The sequence below is a fragment of the Narcine bancroftii genome, chromosome 13, assembly GCF_036971445.1.
Source record: "Narcine bancroftii isolate sNarBan1 chromosome 13, sNarBan1.hap1, whole genome shotgun sequence".
In the NCBI taxonomy this organism is placed as follows: Eukaryota; Metazoa; Chordata; class Chondrichthyes; order Torpediniformes; family Narcinidae; genus Narcine; species Narcine bancroftii.
Window position 1 is genome coordinate 14673548 of NC_091481.1, and position 20664 is coordinate 14694211.

At 41.4% G+C, this 20664-nt stretch overlaps 2 protein-coding genes across 10 annotated transcripts in view; one reads left to right on the forward strand and one right to left on the reverse strand.

Annotated features, from left to right (window-relative positions):
- Window positions 1–1954, reverse strand: part of dennd6b (DENN/MADD domain containing 6B) — a 62860-nt gene extending 60906 nt beyond the window's left edge. For 2 of the 3 annotated variants that reach the window (XM_069908301.1, XM_069908300.1), the window contains exon 1: window positions 1371–1954. In XM_069908301.1, coding sequence (XP_069764402.1) covers window positions 1371–1474 — 104 coding nt within the window. In that variant the 5' untranslated portion in view covers window positions 1475–1954. The remainder of the gene's footprint in view (window positions 1–1370) is intronic. The other variant, XM_069908305.1, reaches the window with a different exon arrangement.
- LOC138748315 (plexin-B2-like) overlaps window positions 1–20664 on the forward strand; it is a 217020-nt gene that overhangs the window by 23178 nt on the left and 173178 nt on the right. For 3 of the 7 annotated variants that reach the window (XM_069908267.1, XM_069908266.1, XM_069908262.1), the window contains exon 1: window positions 2511–2604. The exons of 1 other annotated variant lie outside the window; for it this stretch is intronic. The gene's annotated coding sequence lies outside the window, so the exon portion shown is untranslated. Of the gene's footprint in view, window positions 1–2089; window positions 2486–2510; window positions 2605–20664 lie in introns of those variants that run through there. 3 more of the 7 variants (XM_069908264.1, XM_069908269.1, XM_069908268.1) reach the window with 2 other exon arrangements.

Below are 20664 nucleotides of genomic sequence, written 5' to 3' on the forward strand. Positions count from 1 at the left end.
TGACAAAACATCCAGGTACGGATCACTATGGGCATTGCCATGTTGTACTTAATCCAGGCCAGCATAGTTTGCTTTATGTCACCACAGGAAAATAGAATGTTTGTGATTATTATTGTTAGAGTAATGACTAAGCCAGGTTAGCAAAAATGATAAAAGTTTGTTTTGTGAGCAGACCTGATGGACATAGAAATATTATAATTATGTGAACTTGGGTCAGGATTGGTTTAGAGGTGGTTGAGCTGGGTTTTAATTTATTCCCAAGTAGACCTCTAAATTGTGTTGAGAGGGTACTGTGTTCTTAATAGTTAAAGGAAGTATGTTTTGATGGTATAAGAATAAGAATACAGTGATAATAACAGTATGACATTGTAAATACTCTTGTATTCAATGGGCAATAAAAGTCTAGAATTTTGAAACTATATTCAAGAGACCTTTTATTTTCATCATTGCATAGCAAGTTCGCAAGTAGCTGACTATAGGAAAACACTTTTAAAGCAAAAATTATAATTCAATTAGATTTGGTGCAGTAATTTTCCATCATCCTTCACATTTAGTTATGGTAAGACTGCAGATTGTCAATCTGATCAGTTGAGACATTACTCGGTTTTGTTTGTAGCTTTTTTTTTCCTGCTGCATTCTGTGCACCTGGTCTAGATTTGCAGCTTCATTAGGGTGGCATCTATTTTTAGTATGCCTGGTGTTCCTCCACTTTCCCTTTCTGAACTCATTGAACCACGTTGATCTTTTGATTCGATAGTGATGGGAGAGTGAATGATATGCAGGCTATAAGATTTGAGACTTTTGTAGTTTATATTTCTGTTCCTGCTCATGGTCCCTCACTGATACCCAGTTTTGATCTGCCAAATCTCTAATTAATTTATCAAAATTATAGTGCCCCATCTCATGATAGAAGGTTCTCCGTGTCATCAGAACTTGGATTATGGATTATGCAACAGTCCCTTCTATCAGTGCTGTCATTATCGCTCATCTCCCACAGTTAAGGTTATGGTCAATTGGGTTCATTGACTGTCTGTTACAAGCCCAGCCTGGTAGCTCTGTCCTTGAGGAGTCAGCCAACTTGATCAATCCTGGAGCCCCTTTATCACTTTTGGTGAAGAACATTGAAATTCCCCTCCCCATCCCTTGCAGAACACATTCTGATTTGCAACCTTCCACTGAAATCATTGGATTTTGTATAACTGATAAAATTCAAGTGCCTTAAGGCTCCTGGTGTAAGTAGCCCAGATCTCAGAAACAAGGGAGGGTAGGGATCTCTGCCATACGTTTTGTAGTAAAAACACAATGCTGGAGAAACTCAGCAGGTCAACCCGTGTACTTTGTGTAGCAAAAGATTAAGATGCATAACTCACGTTTCAGGCTTTGGAGTTTGACACACCTTGATACATCTCAAATCTTTGCTGCATGAAGTATACGGTTTGACTTGCTGAGTTTCTCCAGTATTGTGTTTTGACATCCAGAAGGATGTCTGCAAACTCTCGTGCTTTCCGCCAGGCGTTTTGTGCCAGGTTTGAGGTCTTCACCTTCAAACACCCTGAAGCCAGTGACCGTGAACGTGGGCTTGTGCGCAGACAGAGCCACAGGTCAGATGTGCTGCCAGGACGAGGGTGTTGGGCCTGGGACTTACGTCACCAATAAAGTTGATAGTGAACTGCTCCCTCGGTTCCAGGACAAAGGACGGATGATAAGCGCTGGCTGAACAAATAAAATGCTGTCTTCTCTGATCAGGGTTACATTGAACGCCCACGTTCTCTCACGTTTCTTGCAAGGATATTGACATCTCTTCGCCAATTTGTAATTCCAAAGATTTACTGATTTTTTTTCCCTTAATGTGACTTTTGAACTTCCAAATTCCTCGAAAAGTCCAGGTGGATTGCGTTTTGGAACATCCATACACCCAAAAAGACCAATTCAAATTCGTGCCCCTGCGAGCTGTGAAATCCCCCCCCCACACACCCCCCCCCCACCCCTCGGCTTTCGGGCGAAGCGACCTCTCAGCGAAGGGGGAGGGCGGGGCAGAGGAGCCTTTCTTTAACTATTTTACACAAAAAATACACCGAGGGAGGAATCCGCGACACCAAATGCACTTCTGAGCGAGAGCCCGTGGAGTTCGAGCCTGGGCCGTGTGCGCGCATTTTCAGCCGGTCGCTCGGACAGAGAGCCACAATAGCAACAAAGCGACGGCGGACGAAAGGTCCACTTGGGTCGGGAGGGATCGGATCAGAGAGGGAGGCCGGGAGAGAATCCCCCACTGTTGTGCCGGCCTTCCTCCCCGCCAGTGCTGAAGCCGATCTTCAGCAACAAAGGGACCGCCTTTGACGAGCAGTGGCCGAGCTTCGAGCCGGTGCCCCGACAGCGAGCGAGGGGATGGGTCGGGCGTCTTTCTCCTCCTCGTTATTCGCCAAGAATCGGCCCATCCCGTTTCCTGTTCCTTGTTGCTCAGAGCGGATGTGTGCATCGCCCACAGGTGAGGTTCTACCCCTCCCTCCCTCTCTCTCTCTCTCTCTCTGGATTAAACACCGAGTCATGTGAGTTCCTCACCTTTTCCCCCCACCAGCTCGGAAGAGCCACACGCCGACATCAAAGGTAAACTCTCCCGGCTTTCGTGACCAGCTCGTTCCCTGCAGTTACCCCACCCCCCTTTTCTCCCAGGTGTTTGATCTTTAAAAACCCAAAGATTAAACGGGAGGCCCATGGAGAAAAAGTTCAGTCAAGTTAGGGGGGGTTGAAACTTTGGAACTTCTCCGGGGATCGCGCCTTGTTGCATTCATTGTGTGCGTCGCCAGGGTTGTCGGGCGATGAAGAGATCGCAGGCGGGAGCCGTGGCTTCTGGTCCCCGACCCTAGCCCTCCGGCAGAGCCCGAGCGACCGCTCATTCCTGTCGTGGACGCGTCCCACAACCCCCCCCCCCCTCTTTGTGTTCAGGGGGCGATGGAAGGGGTGAATGGCGGCTGACTGGGTCGAGAAAGCGGCGCAGTGAGCTCCGGCTGGCGAGATCTTGTTTTTAAAGTTGTTGTGGCTGGGTGTGTACTCCGACTGCTCGATGCATCTTTTCTTCTCCCTCCCCCCAGTGTTTGTATCTCTCCAGCTGAGGAATGTGTCAAATATACTCGGTGTGGCTGGTTTGGGAGGGGGGGGGGGGGATTACGTTGGTCTCGGCTCTTTGCTCATAATTGCGGTCCAGAGTTGGGTGTGGTTCGCGATCTTGTTTTGGAGGCGATCGTTGCGATTTCACGCGGATTGAATTGTGCGCAGTGTCCCGAGGAGAACTTCTGGGCTATTAACCCCTGGGGGAGCGGGGGGGACACGGGCTGTTGGGGAGAAGATCTCGGGAAAGGGCAGTTTGGGAGGAGGTTGTGAGCTCTTCATTGTTCGAGCCCGACTCCCAGCGCCTTTCGCTGGCACAGGTGGTGCCACGAGTAGGTGGATGAATGTTTTCTCGCCCTGCGAAGAACTTGACTTGCTGCTTCCGAGCAGTTATTAAAACACCGCCTGGAGTGGCGAGAGAACCGAATCGACCAGCAATTTGAAAAGGCAATTGGAGAGAATATTTTGTTGGGGGGGGGGGGTGGATGGATGACAGGAACTAAGCCCAGTGTAGATGGGGTGAATGATGAAGTATTTGAAAACCGGAATATATGTAGAAGTTTTTTTTCCCCCATTGTCTATTTTAAATAATTTCCTTCAGCTTTGTCTTCAGGAAGATATTGTAACTTCAAAGGAGCATCTTCGTGGTAATTGGTGCTATTTATTTTTTATTAACAACTTGCCATTCTTTGAAAATCAATTTATTCACTTTCTGAAATTTGTGTACCAAAAAGCTCTTAATGTCTGCGTAGCTCCATAGCCATGACCTATTTGGGGTTTTTTTTTTGTCCTCTCCAGCTCTGTTGTTTTTGATTAGAAGATGATCTGTTGTTGAGAAATTGTGATGACAGTGAATTGGTGCTGTGTTCTATGTCCAGGATATTGACATGGGGTGAAACTCCACCAATGATATGTGCTTCGAGAAAGAGTGGGTTGCTTGGCTTTGGAGGCTTGCCGCATCTCTCCAGGGAGTGAGAGAAATTGTTCAACTGGGAAACCATCTCCCGCTGTCTTTGTACACCTGCTCACATCTGTCTTTGGTGTAAACAGAATTCTGGGAACTATTTATGAGTATGAAAAGATCTTCCTGTGTGAGAGGGTTTGATCATTTGTTTGGACCACTTTTGCCCCTTGAGTAGCCTCTGAGTGTCAACTGTAGACACATGTCCTGAACTTCAGGGAGGCTATTCCCAGTATAGTGCAGTCACCTCTTGTGTTACAACTGTTCAGGTTCTAGAAACTTACCCTTGGAGAATCACTACCTAAAAAATTTGAGATGATGTGCCCTGACAGAATTGGTATGAAAAAAATAAAACCTTTTTTCAACTTTTTGTTGAGGTATGTGTCGAAAGCATGGCTTTGTGTTGTGGAAAATCACAATATTCTTGGATTGCAACCTCACCCCTCCATAACTTGGGACGTACTGTTGAGGTGCTGTCATTTCCGATGAGAGGTGAGAGTGAAAGCTTGTCTGATTTCTTGGATGAACTTGCAAGCTCCCTTGGCACTGTTTTGGAGAGCATGCCTTCCCAATAACCTCTAGTGCCCTGGCCAATATTTATTCGGTAACCTACATTATTAAAATATATTTGGTCAACATGTTGCTCTTGATGAGAACTGACTGTGTGAAAAATTGTTGTTGTGTTTTCCCCAATTGGTGAAATGACAGCTCAGACTGAGTTATTTGGACACCTTAAGGATGATAGAATTGCTAAATGACCACGCTTGTATTCTTCCTCTCTCCCCAACCCATCTTGGGTGGGTTTGTTATGTCTTTGATTTCACAGTGAGTTCCTTTTCATTTAATTTGTTTGCCTGGTAGTTGGTACGTAAAATATATATTTTGAGATGGGATATAAAGTATGAATTATTGATTTATCTTTTGTAATCTGTTAATTTAGCAATTCCCAGGTTGCTTTCTAGATTGGAAAGATCCCAGTTTTTCAGTTTGCTCCTTCTTAATCAGATGTTTTCCTTGCAGTTCTTTGTGGCTTTGCCTTTAATTCTTGAACATGGCTTGGTTGTATTTTTCTCTTTTGGTTAATTACCATAATAACTATTGATTTTTGCAATTTTGCGTTGGATATTTTGTTAGACCCACACAAATTCTTTGGCATTTCTTATCCATCGATATTTTAGTATTAATAACAGTGAATGTTTCACTAATTTCCCTGCATATCTTGGCTCTTAAACTGTTGTCTGGATTGAATTCTATATATCAGTCTTTTGGCCACATATTTTGTTCTGAGTTGCCACTGATTTCACAACTCCTTCTAGTGTGGTATTTGTAAATTGGACCAATTTCAGTCAAGCTTCTGGATCCAAATTGTAATGAGAAACAGTTGTGGTTCTAAAAGTCAGATGAGGCATCTTTCTTACCCCACCAACCCTGCCACCTAAACAAAGAGCACATCTGAAATAATCCAGCCACTCGTTGTTTTCGATCTTCCAGGAACTTTCCTTGATTTAACCTTTTGATCTTAAACTGGCCTGCAAGATCTGTAATTTATTTCCAACTGGTCAGTGATAATGTTATGCGTGACCTGCCATTGATGCATTAAAAAAAAATTAGAGATACAGCATGCCAGCAGGTCCTTCTGGCCTAAGATCCCCTGCTGCCCAAATACATCCATATGACCAATTAACTTCTTAATCCCATGCATCTTTGGAATGTGGGAGGAAACCATAGCACCCAGAGGAAACCCTCCTGAGTCTTGGGGAGGATGTACAAGCTCCTTACAGACAGTGTTAGCTCGTTGGTGCTCTGATAAACCACTGTATCAGAATGCATTTCAATTTGTTCCCACCCCACTGCCAACCCCCGAGGGCAGTTTAGCTTTCATGTCTGATTTTTGCATAATGGCTTATATGAAATACAGGTCTTGTACTGTATATTATAATTCAGCAATTGGTTTGGAAATGTGTCAGGAGCCTATCTGAATATGTTTACTGGTCAAAAATTGAACAATTGCTTCAGACCATTCCCATTTTCTCCGTGCCCTCTGCGAAGATGTTAAAGGTGCCCACATTAGCACTGGTAGTTCTTTTATTTTAATTTGGTTTTAGAAAAAAGAATCAAAGTAAAAACCTCTCGCCCTGTTAATTTAAAAAAAAATTCCCAGGTGAGCAAATTATGGTAAACTTGGCAATTCTGTGGTTGCAGTGACCCTTACTTCCTGTTCTTTGGCTTGGCTTGGCGGACGAAGATTTATGGAGGGGGTAAAAGTCCACGTCAGCTGCAGGCTCGTTTGTGGCTGACAAGTCCGATGCGGGACAGGCAGACACGGTTGCAGCGGCTGCAGGGGAAAATTGGTTGGTTGGGGTTGGGTGTTGGGTTTTTCCTCCTTTGCCTTTTGTCAGTGAGGTGGGCTCTGCGGTCTTCTTCAAAGGAGGTTGCTGCCCGCCAAACTGTGAGGCGCCAAGATGCACGGTTTGAGGCGATATCAGCCCACTGGCGGTGGTCAATGTGGCAGGCACCAAGAGATTTCTTTAAGCAGTCCTTGTACCTTTTCTTTGGTGCACCTCTGTCACGGTGGCCAGTGGAGAGCTCGCCATATAACACGATCTTGGGAAGGCGATGGTCCTCCATTCTGGAGACGTGACCCATCCAGCGCAGCTAGATCTTCAGCAGCGTGGACTCGATGCTGTCGACCTCTGCCATCTCGAGTACTTCGACGTTAGGGATGAAAGCGCTCCAATGGATGTTGAGGATGGAGCGGAGACAACGCTGGTGGAAGCGTTTTAGGAGCCGTAGGTGGTGCCGGTAGAGGACCCATGATTCGGAGCCGAACAGGAGTGTGGGTATGACAACGGCTCTGTATACGCTTATCTTTGTGAGGTTTTTCAGTTGGTTGTTTTTCCAGATTCTTGTGTAGTCTTCCAAAGGCGCTATTTGCCTTGGCGAGTCTGTTGTCTATCTCATTGTCGATCCTTGCATCTGATGAAATGGTGCAGCCGAGATAGGTAAACTGGTTGACCGTTTTGAGTTTTGTGTGCCCGATGGAGATGTGGGGGGGCTGGTAGTCATGGTGGGGAGCTGGCTGATGGAGGACCTCAGTTTTCTTCAGGCTGACTTCCAGGCCAAACATTTTGGCAGTTTCCGCAAAGCAGGACGTCAAGCGCTGAAGAGCTGGCTCTGAATGGGCAACTAAAGCGGCATCGTCTGCAAAGAGTAGTTCTTCCTGTACATTGTGACTTATTAACAATTCAGTTTTGATTTTTCAGGCATAATGAGTCATGAAGAAGATGTGTATGTGACATTGTAACCAATTTTGGATTTCCATGGTTTTTTTTCATGTAGTGGCACATTAAAATAACTTGTTCAAAAAAAATTTTTTTTTCTATTGTATTTGGTGGTCTGCACCATGCCTCAATTTTTTTTAAATTGATGTCTTATTTGGATCGTTACCCATACCTGGAAAATGGGCAAGAGATGGATGTAGGCCCAGTTTCTTTTGAATGCTCTTTCACACCTCCCTTCTCTCAACCCTCCCCCCCACCCCCCCCCCCCGCAGATATTAACATGAGTTTTGATTGCTGGGCCGCTGTTCCTGACCAGTCTCCTTCTCTTGGGTGTCATAAAGGAAAGTGCTGAAATGCTTACCATGTCAAACAGCTATTTAGATGTATTCAAGGAGCAGAGCAAAGACTGATCTTATTTTCATTTGTTTTATGTGAAGGGCCTGGGTATGTCCCTGTGGTGGTATTCTGCAGTCATTATCTGTACACTTGTAGAGTGTGGGTGATGGCTGATTAGTCTTGGTCTTTGGGAGAACAATAGTTTATTTTAAGAATTTAATTTAATTTTGCTTGCTGTGATAGTCAGATTTTAAGAACCAGCAGTTAGTTAATCACATAGTTAAGCCAGATACCAATTACAGCTCAATGATGCACTTTTTAAAGTTTTAAATGGACTCTTGATTCAATATACTTTGCACTGCAAATTTGAAATTCCATTACAATATATAAAATCACAAAGTGGAAAAGAAAATTACTATGATTTTTTTTTTCTCTGTCTCTGTGCTAAGCATTTGCCTGAATAATGGAATAAAATGTTACTAGTTTTATTTAACATATCAAATTTGCTAGGTCTCCATCTACTTGGAGGTGGGGAAGCTGTAGGGGAATAACAATCTCTATGGTGAAGGGTAGAAGGCATTTTCACAGTTCAAAAAATAATTGAAGTTTTTGAGTAGACAAGAGAGCCTGGAGATTAAAGAATTGGATATTCTAGAAATTGGAAATTAAAACTTTAGTGCTGGAAATGCTCACCAAGACCAAGACATAACATTTCAGGCTGCAGCCTCTTCTGGGACTAGTTTCCTTGCTTTCCTTTGAGCATGGAATGGTGCTTCCTATCGCAGAAGTGTGATTTGGTGATCAGCTACGAGTGATCAGAGTTCCTTGCGCATATGTGGTTCGAGTGAGAAAGAGCTTGCCAGCTTTAATTTTTTTTGGTGGGGAGGGGGAATTGGCAACTTTAACTCATCCAGGCATGACTTTATTGTGGTTGTAACTGTGTATAAATCAGGTGAGCACTGGTGTTCCCACCCTCCCTCATAATGTTTATGAATTTGGATTAATTGCTTCCTGACATAATGTATTACATAATATGTCACCTTTTACCATTGAAAGGAGCCACATTGTGCAGTATTTCACGTGGAATATTTGGGTCAAGAAAAAAAGAACAAATTTCAAGATGCAGTATTTTCATTTGCAGAAATACTGGTATATTTGGTTTATTTCTGACCAATGCTTTAAAAATTAAATAATTACTGCACAACTTTGATATCTTATTAATCCCAATTGATAATTTCGGCCAACATTTGTGCATTAATCTATTTTGACACAGTGACCATGGTAGTCATTGTCTGTAATTAAAAGGTATTCAGCAGCTCAAAGCATCATGGACCATGTGAAGGCGAGTGGCAGCTAAATTTTGAAACTGGACTGGATTGTAGGGAAGCGACGTATCAAAGTTGGGTTGGAAAGAGTGCATAATAGAGGCTTGGGAGTTCATGGAGAGAGTGAATTGAGTGATTAGTGAGTGAGGTGTCAGACTAGGGTGTTGGTGGTGGGTAGTGAGCTGATTGATTGAAGGGTTCGGCTAGATCAGTGATTCTCATACTTTTTCCACTCATGTACCACTTTAAGTATTCCCTATGCCATAGGTGCTCTGTGATCAATAAGGGATTGCTTAAGGTGGGATGTGGGTGGAAAGAAAAAGGTTGAAACCACTGTTTTATTCGTACCTAATTTACTTGTTATATGCATGGTCTCATAACGCCAAAGGAAATGGGCCCATGACAATTTTTCTCAAGCAAGATATTTCAGTAACAATTGGGCCTAGAGCAGTGATTCTCAACCTTCCCTTCTCTCTCATATACCACCTTAAGCAATCCCATACTAATTTTAGAACACCGATGGCATAGGGATTACTTAAAGTGGTATGTGGGTTAGAAAGACTGGGAAGCTTGGGAGTTACTAAATTCCAGTGCCAGGGTACTTGGGGAGGCTTCCTTTAACCATATAACCGTTTACAGCACGGAAACAGGCCAAGTCCGTACCGGTTCACTTGAACAACTCCACTAGCTCCACCGCAAACTCCTGAGGAAGTAGAGGCTTTCTTCATGATACCATTGGTGTGTTGGTTCCAGGAAAGATCTTCCGAGATAGTGACTCCCAAGAACCTACATTTGCTCATCCTCTCAGACAATTAAAATTTGACTTTAACAGTGGTCTACTAACATCACTTTTAACTACATTCCATATCTCTTTAAAGCCAACGACATTATTTTTAATTTAATTTAGAAATGCCACATAGTAACAGGCTCTTCCGACCCAAGAGGCTGCGCTGCCCAAATACACCCCTGTGACCAATTAACCTTTAAATTTTATTGCAGAGGAACCAGTGTTCAGAATGAACATTTGCAATCTTTTGCCCCTTCTGAACGGGGTGTAACTTTATAAAGAAAATGAGTAATTGGTATAAGCTTAATTTGTAGTCAGAAATATTTGGTTGAACTTCCAAGGTGCTTTTGGACTCAAATGATCATAATCATATTCTATTCATGCAAAAATATTATGGAGGAAGGGGAAACTGTGCCAAATGCCAAATTTCTCCATCCTAGTACTTCCAGAACCAAGCTTTGTCAGTTTTTGTATCAGCTTTTGTATTTGGAGACCAATACATAAGAACATTCAACGTGTATAGATTCTATGTATAAACCAAGATTTCATGGAGTAAACTGTTCCCTCCAGTATTGAAGATTAAGGAATAATATGATTTGGGGTGTTAGAATTTACTTTCTCTTGTGAAGAATCCCATATCAAATGGAGTTGGTTCAAAGTGATGATGATTAAAATAACAGACAAAACATTTAGGCTGGGATCAATTCAAAATTTCATAGATTAGGTAGAGTCATTTTTGAGGAGTAAGAGCTTTCAGATTTACTAAGTCAAGATAGCAAAGTTGCTAATCAACAGGAGTTTGTTAATGCTGGAGGCTGAGTGATCCATTTCTGTTCATCAGAGTAAAACTGGAAATCACTTTTGTAAATAAACTTGCTAACAATCAGGAATGCAAAGGAAGATCAGAAATTGGGAAATGACCTGAGTGACAGCAATATCTCCTCCCTTGGTCGCTTGTTCTTCAGCATAAAGGACAGAGAAAGAATGCAATGTTGAGTGAGATCCAGGGTCAGAAGTAATGATGACATGGAAGATCTAGTTAAGAGTGGAAGGAAACTGGAATCAAGAGATTGTTTTTGTTATTTTGAAAATCTCAAGCAATTAAAACATGATGAATTGGATTCAATAACACTGATAAGTAACTTTCAGTATGATTGTGCTTCACTGGAACTGAGACTTGTGGTGCTAAGAAGGAATGGCTAAGTGTGGTTAACCTCAATTTGATCAAATATGGAAAATTCAGGCCACGTAAATGCCTTTCAGAGGTGAACTGAGTAACATGTGACTAAAGAGATGGTGCAGATGGGAAGGCTTCATGTTTTTGGACATTTTGGCCATGTTCCAGGAAAGGTGGGATCTGTTCCAAGGGGATGGTTTCCACCTGAACTGGGGAGGGGGGAAACTAACATCCTTGCTGGTGGATTTGATTGTGCTGCTCCAGGGGGTTTAAACAAGATTGGCAGGGGAATCCGAACCAGAGTGTTAGAGCAGATAGTGAGGTGGAAGAGGATAAAGGTCATGTGAGGACTGCACGTTGGGACACAAATTAAAGGGTTGCACGTGATAATGTTCTCGGGTGTATTTATTTCAATGCAAGGGGCATTGTCAGAAAGGCAGACTAGTTTAGGGCGTGGATTGGCATGTGATTATAATATTAATGCCATTAGTGAGACTTGGTTGCAGGAGAGGCAGGGCAAGCAGCTCAATGTTTGGGGTTTCTGTTGTTTAAGACATGATAGAGGGGGAGGGATTAAAGGGGAGGAATGGCATTGCTAGTCTGGGAAAATATTACAGCTTTTCTTAGACAGAACAGCCCAGAGGACTTGTCTACAGAGGCCATATTTGGGTGATGCTGAGGAACGGTGTGGCCACACTATTGGGTTTGTATTATGGACCGCCCAATAGTAAGAGAGAATTGATGGATCAAATCTGTAGAAAGATAGCTGACCAATGTAAGAAACACAAAGTTGTGATAGTAGATTTTAACTTTCCAATTATTATTGAGACTCCCAATACTGAAAAAGGGCTGGATGGCTTGGAGTTTATCAAATATGTTGAAAAAAGTTTTCTAAATCAATATAAAGAGGTACCAATGAGAAAGGATGCAATATTTGATCACCTGTTGGGGAACCAGACAGATCAGGTGACAGAAGTACATGTAGGTGAACATTTTGGGTTCAGTGACCAGAATGTCATGGATTCTAAATTAGAGATAGGCCAATTGTGTGGAAATGAGAAAGGATCTTTGAAACGTGGATTGGATAAGTTGATTTCTGGCAAGGATGTGTTCAGAGTGGAAGATCTTCAAAGACAGAATTTTGAGAGTGCAGAATTTGCATGTTCCTGTCAGGATTAAAGGCAAAGGGAATTTTGGTTTTCAAGGGATATTAACAATCTGGTAAGGAGGAAGAGAGAAATGCATAGCAGGTACAGGCAACAAGGAGCAAAAGTTCTAGAAGAATATAGAAAATGTAAAAAAAAAGAAATCCGGAAAGCAAAAAGAAGACATGAGGTTGCTTTGGCAGATAATGTGAAGGGAAACCCAAAGGGTTTCTACAAGTATATTAAGAGTAAAAGGATAGTAAGGGACAAAATTGGTCCCATAGAAGATCAGAGAGGTCGTCATGTGTGGAGCCAAATAAGATGGGAAGATCTTGAATTTTTTTTGCATCAGTATTTACTGAGGAAACCAGCATGGTGTATAAGGAAGGAAGGGAAACAAGCGGTAGTGGCATGGAACATATAGAGATTAAAGAGGAGGAGGTACTTTCCTTACAACAAATAAAGGTAGATAAATCTGCAGTGGCTTGACATGATATTCCCTTGGACCATGAGGGTGACTAGTGTAGAAATTGTAGGGGCCCTGACAGAAATATTTAAAAAGTCCTTAGCAACTGGAGAAGTGCCAAGGATTGGAGGGTAGCTCATGTTGTTCCATTGCTTAAACAAGGCTTCAAAGGTGTAAACCAGGAAGTTGCAGGCCTGTGAGCCTGATGTCAATAATAGGTGAATTATTGGAGGGCTTTCTGAGAGATCGGATATTTAATTATTTGGACAGCCAGGTGCTGTGCGTGGTTGGTTGTATTTAACAAATTTTTTTTTGAGGAGATTACAAATAAAATAGATGAAGGAAAGGCTGTGGATGTTGTCTACATGGATTTTAGAAAGGCCATTGACAAGGTCCCACATGGGAGGTAAGTTCATAAGGTTCAGACACTTGGTATCCATGGTGAGGTCGTAAAATGGATTTGAAATTGACTGAATGGGGAAGATAGAGAGTGGTAGTGGATGGTTGCTTCTCAGACTGGAAGCCTGTGATTATTGGTGTGCCTCAGGGATCTGCATTGGCACCATTGTTGTTTGTTGTCTACATCAATGATCTGGATGATAATGTAGTAAATTGGATCAGCAAGTTTGCTGATGACATGAAGATAGGAGGCATTGTGGACAGTGAGGAATTCTTTCAAAGCTCGCAGAGCGATCTGGACCAACTGAAAAAATGGGACAGAAAGTGCCACATGGAATTTAATGCAGACAAGTGTGAGGTGTTGCATTTTGGAAGGACAAACCAAGATGAGACAAACACAGTAAATGTAGGCCAAAAGAATCTGGGAATACAGATACATAATTCCCTGAAAGTGGTGTCACAGGTGGACAAGATGCTTCTGGTATCTTGGCCTTCATAAATCCTGTATTGAGTACAGGAGTTGAAATGTTATGGTGAGGTCGTATAAGACATTGTTGAGGCCAAATTTGGAGTATTGTGTGCAGTTCTGGTCACCAAACTGCAGGAAGGATATCAGTAAGATTAAAAGGTAACCTTGATTAGAGGGAGAGGATTAGATGAGATTAGTTTTAGTCCTTTAGGTTTTTTCTTTTTTAATCCTTATTATTTTAATAGAACAGTCTAATAATGGGTCTGACTTGGTTGTATTCATTGTTTATTACAAGTAACTATTAATGGAGATGTGCACATTTTATTATTTTTTCCTCTTTTGTTTTCATTGGTTCTAACACTTCCTCTTCACAAAGTGGAATTTTATTGGGACTTTGTGGTCTGCTTTCTCCTATTCTTCATTTAGCTGTCTGTCTCCTCTAACTCTTTCCACTCAAATAGCAGTGTGTATTATAAAACATCTGTGGCAGCATTTTCCAGGTATACCACCCTCTATATGCAAATCCAAGTTTTTCCAACTTCAGAGCTAATCATTTCAGGCAACCATCTGGAGAATCCAGACACAAGGATGGCACAGTTAGCGTAACGGCGTAATGTGCAAAGGCAATGCTGCTGCAGCCCTGGTGATCGGGGTTCGAATCCCATTCTGTCTGTAATGAGTCTGTATGTTCTCCCCATGTCTGTGTGGATTTTCCCTGGGGATTCTGGTTTCCTCTCACAGTTCAAAATGTATTGGGGGTTGTTGGTCATTTGGGTGTAATTGGGCGGCATGGGGGTCATGGGCCGAAAAGGCCTGTATGCCTAAAAGAAAAACTGATGTTGACAAAAATATTTTATGGGCATAACTAGAAATGACGAATTAAAATGGTATAAGATTGTAACACGCTTCAAAACTGAATATCAGTAAGGTACTTTATTTTGTGCATAACATTTTGAATGCTGTCATAACCCCTGGTACCAGCTCCTATGAGGATTGGTAGATGCCGGATAAGTGTATTTTTTGGATGCTTGAGATTACTCTTGCAATGCCTAATATACCTGTATTAAGAATGAACAGTTTAAAAGACAAAAATATTATACTGTACTTAAACCTTATACTGTAAACCTTGAAGCATTTTCTTTATTTTCACATCTATGAAAACATAACCATCTGCAGGTTCATTCCTCTCAATGGAGCTGCCTGAAAGACTAATGTTGTTTATGGATAATTAACTGCCCTGCCCCCCCCCCCCCTCACCACCCCGGCTCCAAGTTTAGAGGCAAAGCCTCTGACCAGAGCAACTCTTATTAAGCAAGGATAAGGATTCTTTTTGTAATTTTTAAATTTATTACACCATGAATCATATCTAACAATATATGCAAGTGTTCATCATTAAAATATACACAGTGGCATTTCCTTTTTTCTTTTATCCCTCCCCTTCATCCCTCCTCCAAACTCCCTTCAAAAACCAATTTATAATAAAACACACAAAACAAAGAAAACAACAAAAGGAAAAGTCGTATTTTCCACTTTTACATATTTAAATCTTATCGCGCTTGTATTCATATCACTTTAAGAGATGGAGGTTTGAGGTCGGCATTTTCTAACATTTTGTGTATGGTTCCCAAATTTGTTCAAATAACGTACACTTGTCTTTTAGATTGCATGTAATTTTTTCTAATGGAATACACTTGTTCATTTCTGTATACCACTGTTGTATTTTTAGGCTTGCATCCATTTTTCAAGTTGTCATAATACACTTTTTTACTGCTGTAAACTCTATCATAATATTTTTGGACTCTATCTAATTTTAGTCCTAGTTTTTGTCTCTTATATTATTTAACAGAAAAATTTCTGGATCTTTTGGTGTATTTTTTGTGATTTTGTTTAATATTGGGTTTGGATCTTCCATGAAAGTTTTCACTTTTGAACATGTCCAAATTGCGTGTAATGTGGTTCCAGTCTCTTGTTAACAGCGGAAGCATCTATCGAATGCTGTTGGGTCCCACTCTTTTAATTTGAGGAGTAGTGTATAGCCTATGTAGCCAGTTATATTGTATCATACGTAATCTAGTGTTTATTGTGTTCTTCATAGTTCCTGTACATAACTCCTCCCATGTTTTGTTCTTTATCCTTATATTTAAATCTTTTTCCCAACTTAGTTTCATCCTCTTCCTTGTATTGCAGTTTGTTGTCCATGTTTGTGATAAACTTTTTTACTCTCATTGTCATTGTGAGGAATCATTTTAAGAGTCTCCCCAACAGTGAGCGGCATCAACCAGCTCATCGTCCTGAGTGAGACACCATTGTTGTTTCACACAACTTTATTTAAACTGCTCCAAGTAAAGCATGAACAAGGCCCTCTTCTGGCTAAGTATTTGCTCCCATTTTCACCAAAGCTTTGTGTGTTACTTCAGAGAACATTAACTTTTATCATTTTAAACATTTTTTAACCTATTATTTTATTTTTTTAAATTTATTTTCCTTTTTTTTTGCCTGTTGCTTGAATTCCAGAAACCAGGGATTTTACTGTCTGTACTTGTGAGTGATTTGGGGTCAATTTGTGAGGAACCATTGAACGTGCTCGTGGATTCTTTTGCATCAATGAGTTGTAATAAATAATTTTTTGAAAGTTCAATAATCATTTTGAAGTTGAAACCTAACTCTAGGAAGGGCAGAACTGAATTTTCCCAAATCCCATTAAAGCTATACCAAATTGTGTGTGTTTTCTTTTGAACAAACATAACCACCTCCTCTGGATTAGAACCTGCAGGGTCCAATGAGACTAAAATATCTAAAATCTTTTTGGGGTATGAACTGGTGAATTGAAAGGAATTTGAAACCCTCGTGCCCTCTTATTAAATGCTGAAATTACTTTTTATTTTGCTAGAATTATAAACTTGTGAATGTTCACTGTCTAAGATTTTTGAGACTAGATTGATGTTTAAAAGTTTTACTTTTCTGCTTCTTAATCTATTCATTTGGATCGATTACCAAGTCAATACATTTAAATACTTTGTGCTGAAAGATTGGCTAGTGTTTAAATTTGAGTAGTTGCTTGATCTTCTCTAAGCTAATGTGCATCACGCAATGCAAAAGAAGAAATTAGCAGTTGAATTATCGTGTAAATTTGTCCCAAAGAAAATGTTCAATTTTAATAATGGAAAGTGGAAGAGCATTTTACCCGGACTTACCAGAATTTGTCATGAACATGTGAATGTTTTACAGCAGCAGCCCAGTGGATATAAACCACATTACAAAATAAATAAAAATAGGGCAAGAAAAAGACAGTGAGGTAGAGTCTGTGGTTCATTGTTCATTTAAGAGTCTGATGGCAGAAGGGAAGAAGCTGTCTTTCTGCTGCTGAGTGCTTTACCTTCAGACTTCTGTAACATTTTCTTGATGGTAGGAGAGTGAAGAGGCATGGCCTTAGTGGTGGGGATCATTGAGGATAGAGGCTGCCTCTGGTAGATGTCCTTGATGGAGTGAAGACTGGTGACTGTGATGTCGCAGGCTGAGTTAACAACCCTCTGTGATTTTTCTTGCCCTGAGTCTAGGCACCTCCATTTGAGACAATGATGCAACCAACTAGAATGTTCTCCACAGTAGACCTATAGAATTTTTTGAGTCAGGTGACGTAGAGTCTCCTCAAATTTCTGAAAGTATAGTTGCTGGCGAGCCACCTTTGTGATTGGATTGACATGGAGGCTCCAGAGATGTTGACCTCCCCCCCCAGGAATTTGAAGTTCTTGACCATCTCCACTGCTGACCCCTTGATGAGGACTGGTTTGTGTTCTCCTGATTTCCTCCTGAAGCCCACAATCTGTTCCTTGGTTTTGCCAAATTTGGGTGCAAGGTTGTTGTTGTGATACCATTTAACAAGCTGACCTATCTCCCTCCTGTCCATTTCCTCATTGCCATCTGTGATTTTGCTGACAACTGTGGTGGCAAATTTGTAGATAGCATTTGAATTGTGCCTAGCCACACATTCATGGGTATAGAGGAATTGGAGTAGTGGGCTAAGCACACATCCTTGAGTTGCACCTCCGTTGATCATCAGTGAGGAGGATACGTTGTTCCCAATTCTTAATGATTGGCCTTCCAATGAGGAAGTCGGGGATCCATTTGCAGAGAAGGGTGTAGAGACCCAGGGTTTGGAACTTGTTGAACAGCATGGAGGGAATAATGGTGTTGAAGGCTGAGCTGGAGTTGATGAAGAGCAGCTGGAGTTGCTGTTGTCTCGGTTATCCAGAGATGAGTGGAGAACCAGTAATATTGCATCTGCTGTGGAATGATTGCAGCAGTAGGGGAATTGCAGTGAATATAGTCCTTTACTTGGATATATGTTAATATTTGATATTGGTAGCAATCCATTGGAACTTGAGTGATTTTAAAAAAACAACTTTATTAGGTAGCCATTGTTACAGGGATTTAATATTGAAATACAAAATTTGAATGATTGGAATGCAGGATGCAAACAAATTAGAAATGGGTCAGGAGTTCCTATGAGAACACAGATAGCAAAGTCACAAGTGTGTCTGGTGAATTAGATTTTTAATGCTTATAAAAATGTGACCCCTATTTGTACTGAATGTCACCATATCACATAACAGACACAGCTAATTGGTTGTTTAGATCAGGGGTTGTAGTTTTGTGTTCATTCCTTGTTTTGATATTCCTTCTGACTGTTTGATTCTCTGTTGCATGGATGCTAAAGCTTATGTAGGTGGGACGACTAATTCAGATAGCTTGAATCTAACCGTCGCATCGTGCTTCAGTTGAGGCTTTGTTTTTTTTTAGAGACTATGATACTATTTTTTCTACTTTAAATGAGTCATAGCTTGTGATCAGGCATATAATTTAATGATTTACTTTTTATCCATTCATTTGATGGTGGTTGTCTTTGGAATTTAAAGCATGCTGATACTTTGCTTCTCCTGCCTTCCCAGGAAGGGGAACAGAAGTGGAATTAGCGTAAGGCAGGGTCATTGAAACATTTTGTTTATAAAGATGTGCATTCATTGCTTACGACTGCTATTGCGTTTGCTACCATTTGCGAAATCCAAGGAGAGCTGCTCATCCGTGCAAAGGGAGAGGGAGACGGAAACTTCTCTCAGGAGCTAAGATCTGGGCAGTAGCAATCTGTTAACACATGGAACAGCTGCTACCAGTATCCTTTAATGACCCACAATCTCTGTGTGTTCCTAAGCTCTACATTTTAGTGCCAATGTACTCACTGCTTACTTGGCAGGCTCTCTACACCTGTCCATGAGTAGTTCATTGCTGTAAGTGCTCCAGTGAAGTGCAGGAATTTGTGCCAGGTTCCCAGCAGAGCAACGCGAAGGCTTAAACAGATCTTTCTTTTTAAAGATCAGGGGAGCATCTACATGTACTTAAGAGTGCAATGACCAGAGAACCATGATCTCATTAATTTGTACATAAAGTCACAAAGAGTTTTTTTTTGTAGGGTGATTCTCAAACTAGGAGGTTCTGGTTTAATGCAAGAAGGGAGAGATTTGAGGGAATTGAGGGGCAACATTTCCAATTAGAGGGTAGATGGTATCTGTGATGTTTATTATAATAAAGAAACTTGGGTTCTTTTAAAGCTATACTTTATTAGCTAAAGTACACAAAAACTCTGTGAAAGCATCCATCTTGAATCCAACTGAAGCTGCAACAAACTAGTCTGACTCCCTCTACTGGTCAGGATCACTGCACTATCAAGAATGAGTTGCAAAAGGAGATTTATAGAAGTGGGTACGTGCATGATGTTCAGGCGACATTTGGGCAAATGTATAGGTAGGGAGGGTGTAGAATGATATGGGCCAAATGCAAACAAATGGGACAAGCCTAGAATGCCAGCTTGGTCAATATGGGCGAGTTGGACTGAAGTGTCTGATCCGTGCTTAAGTGGCTCGTGCTCAATGGAGTACAAGTTGGTGCAACAATATTATCTCATTTTAAACCCCCTCCCCCCCCAACTTTCTTTTCACTTTATAAACCACAGCTGGAGTATTATATACAACTCTGTGTGCTGCACCTATGGAAGGATGTGATTGTGGTGGAGAAACTGAGCAGGTCAAGCAGCATCTATATGAAGTTAATGGGTAACCAACATTTTGGGCCTGAACCTTGTCTGGATTGGAACATTTATATTACAAGGAGAGATTGGATAGACCAGGTTCATTTTTGCTGGGTTAGTGAGGCTGAGGGAGGGCCAGATAGAGATGGACTAAATTATGGGGGGGGGGGAGGGGTTTAGATAATTGGGAACTTTTCTGGACAGTGGAGACAAAGGGCACAGGTTTAAAATGAGAAGTATGAAGTTCAGATGGGATCTGAGGAAGATTTACCCCACCCCTCCACCCAGAGGCTGGTGAAAGTGGAAACCACATTGCTTGAGAATGTGTGAGAGGCAGGTCTTCTCACTACATTTAAGAAGGATCTGATGGATTATTTGAGTGGCCAACACACAGTAAGCCATGGAGCATGTGCTGGAGCATGGGAATGGTATAGATGGGTAGGTACCTCATGGTCAGCATAGACATGATAGGCTTGATCGGCCTTTTTTTGCTCTGTGACCATGACTTTTTAGGTTAAAATTAGTCCTTTAATTTTGTGAGTATTACTGTTCATAGCAATTTGAATAATGATTCTTCATTCAGATTGGGCTTCATGTCTTTTCCTTTCGCAACACTAGCATGACATGTTGTGCATCCCACGCTTCAAGAAAGATTTTTGAGTAGAATAAATAAATTATATGAAAATATTGTGCTAGAACTAGCTGGGTAACAGTAACCCCTTTTACAGAGCTGTAAAGCTGGCTTTTATCTGCATTTCAAGCTCTTTTTTTTAAAAAAAAAAAATTGAAGGTGGATTGGGTGGTCCATACTTGACCCCCTTTGATCCTCCAAGGAGGGTACTTTCAGTGGTGGAGTGTAATTGACTCACGGAGCGGGTTTCTTCGGTTCTGTGTGAATATGCAAGTCGGCTTCTTAAGATGGGTCATGTCTATGTGACATAAAAGGGTAGAGTGGCACTCTGCCTTAACTGCCCCACCCCTCGGTCTTACCATGCTTGGGAAACCCAATATCGGATTTCTAATAGAGTTCAAAGAAATACAAATGGGGAAATCTGTCTGGCATAAGAAGAGAGAGTCAGTTTATTATAGTGGAGAGGGCAAGGGTAAATGTCAGGTAATTTTACATTTTCT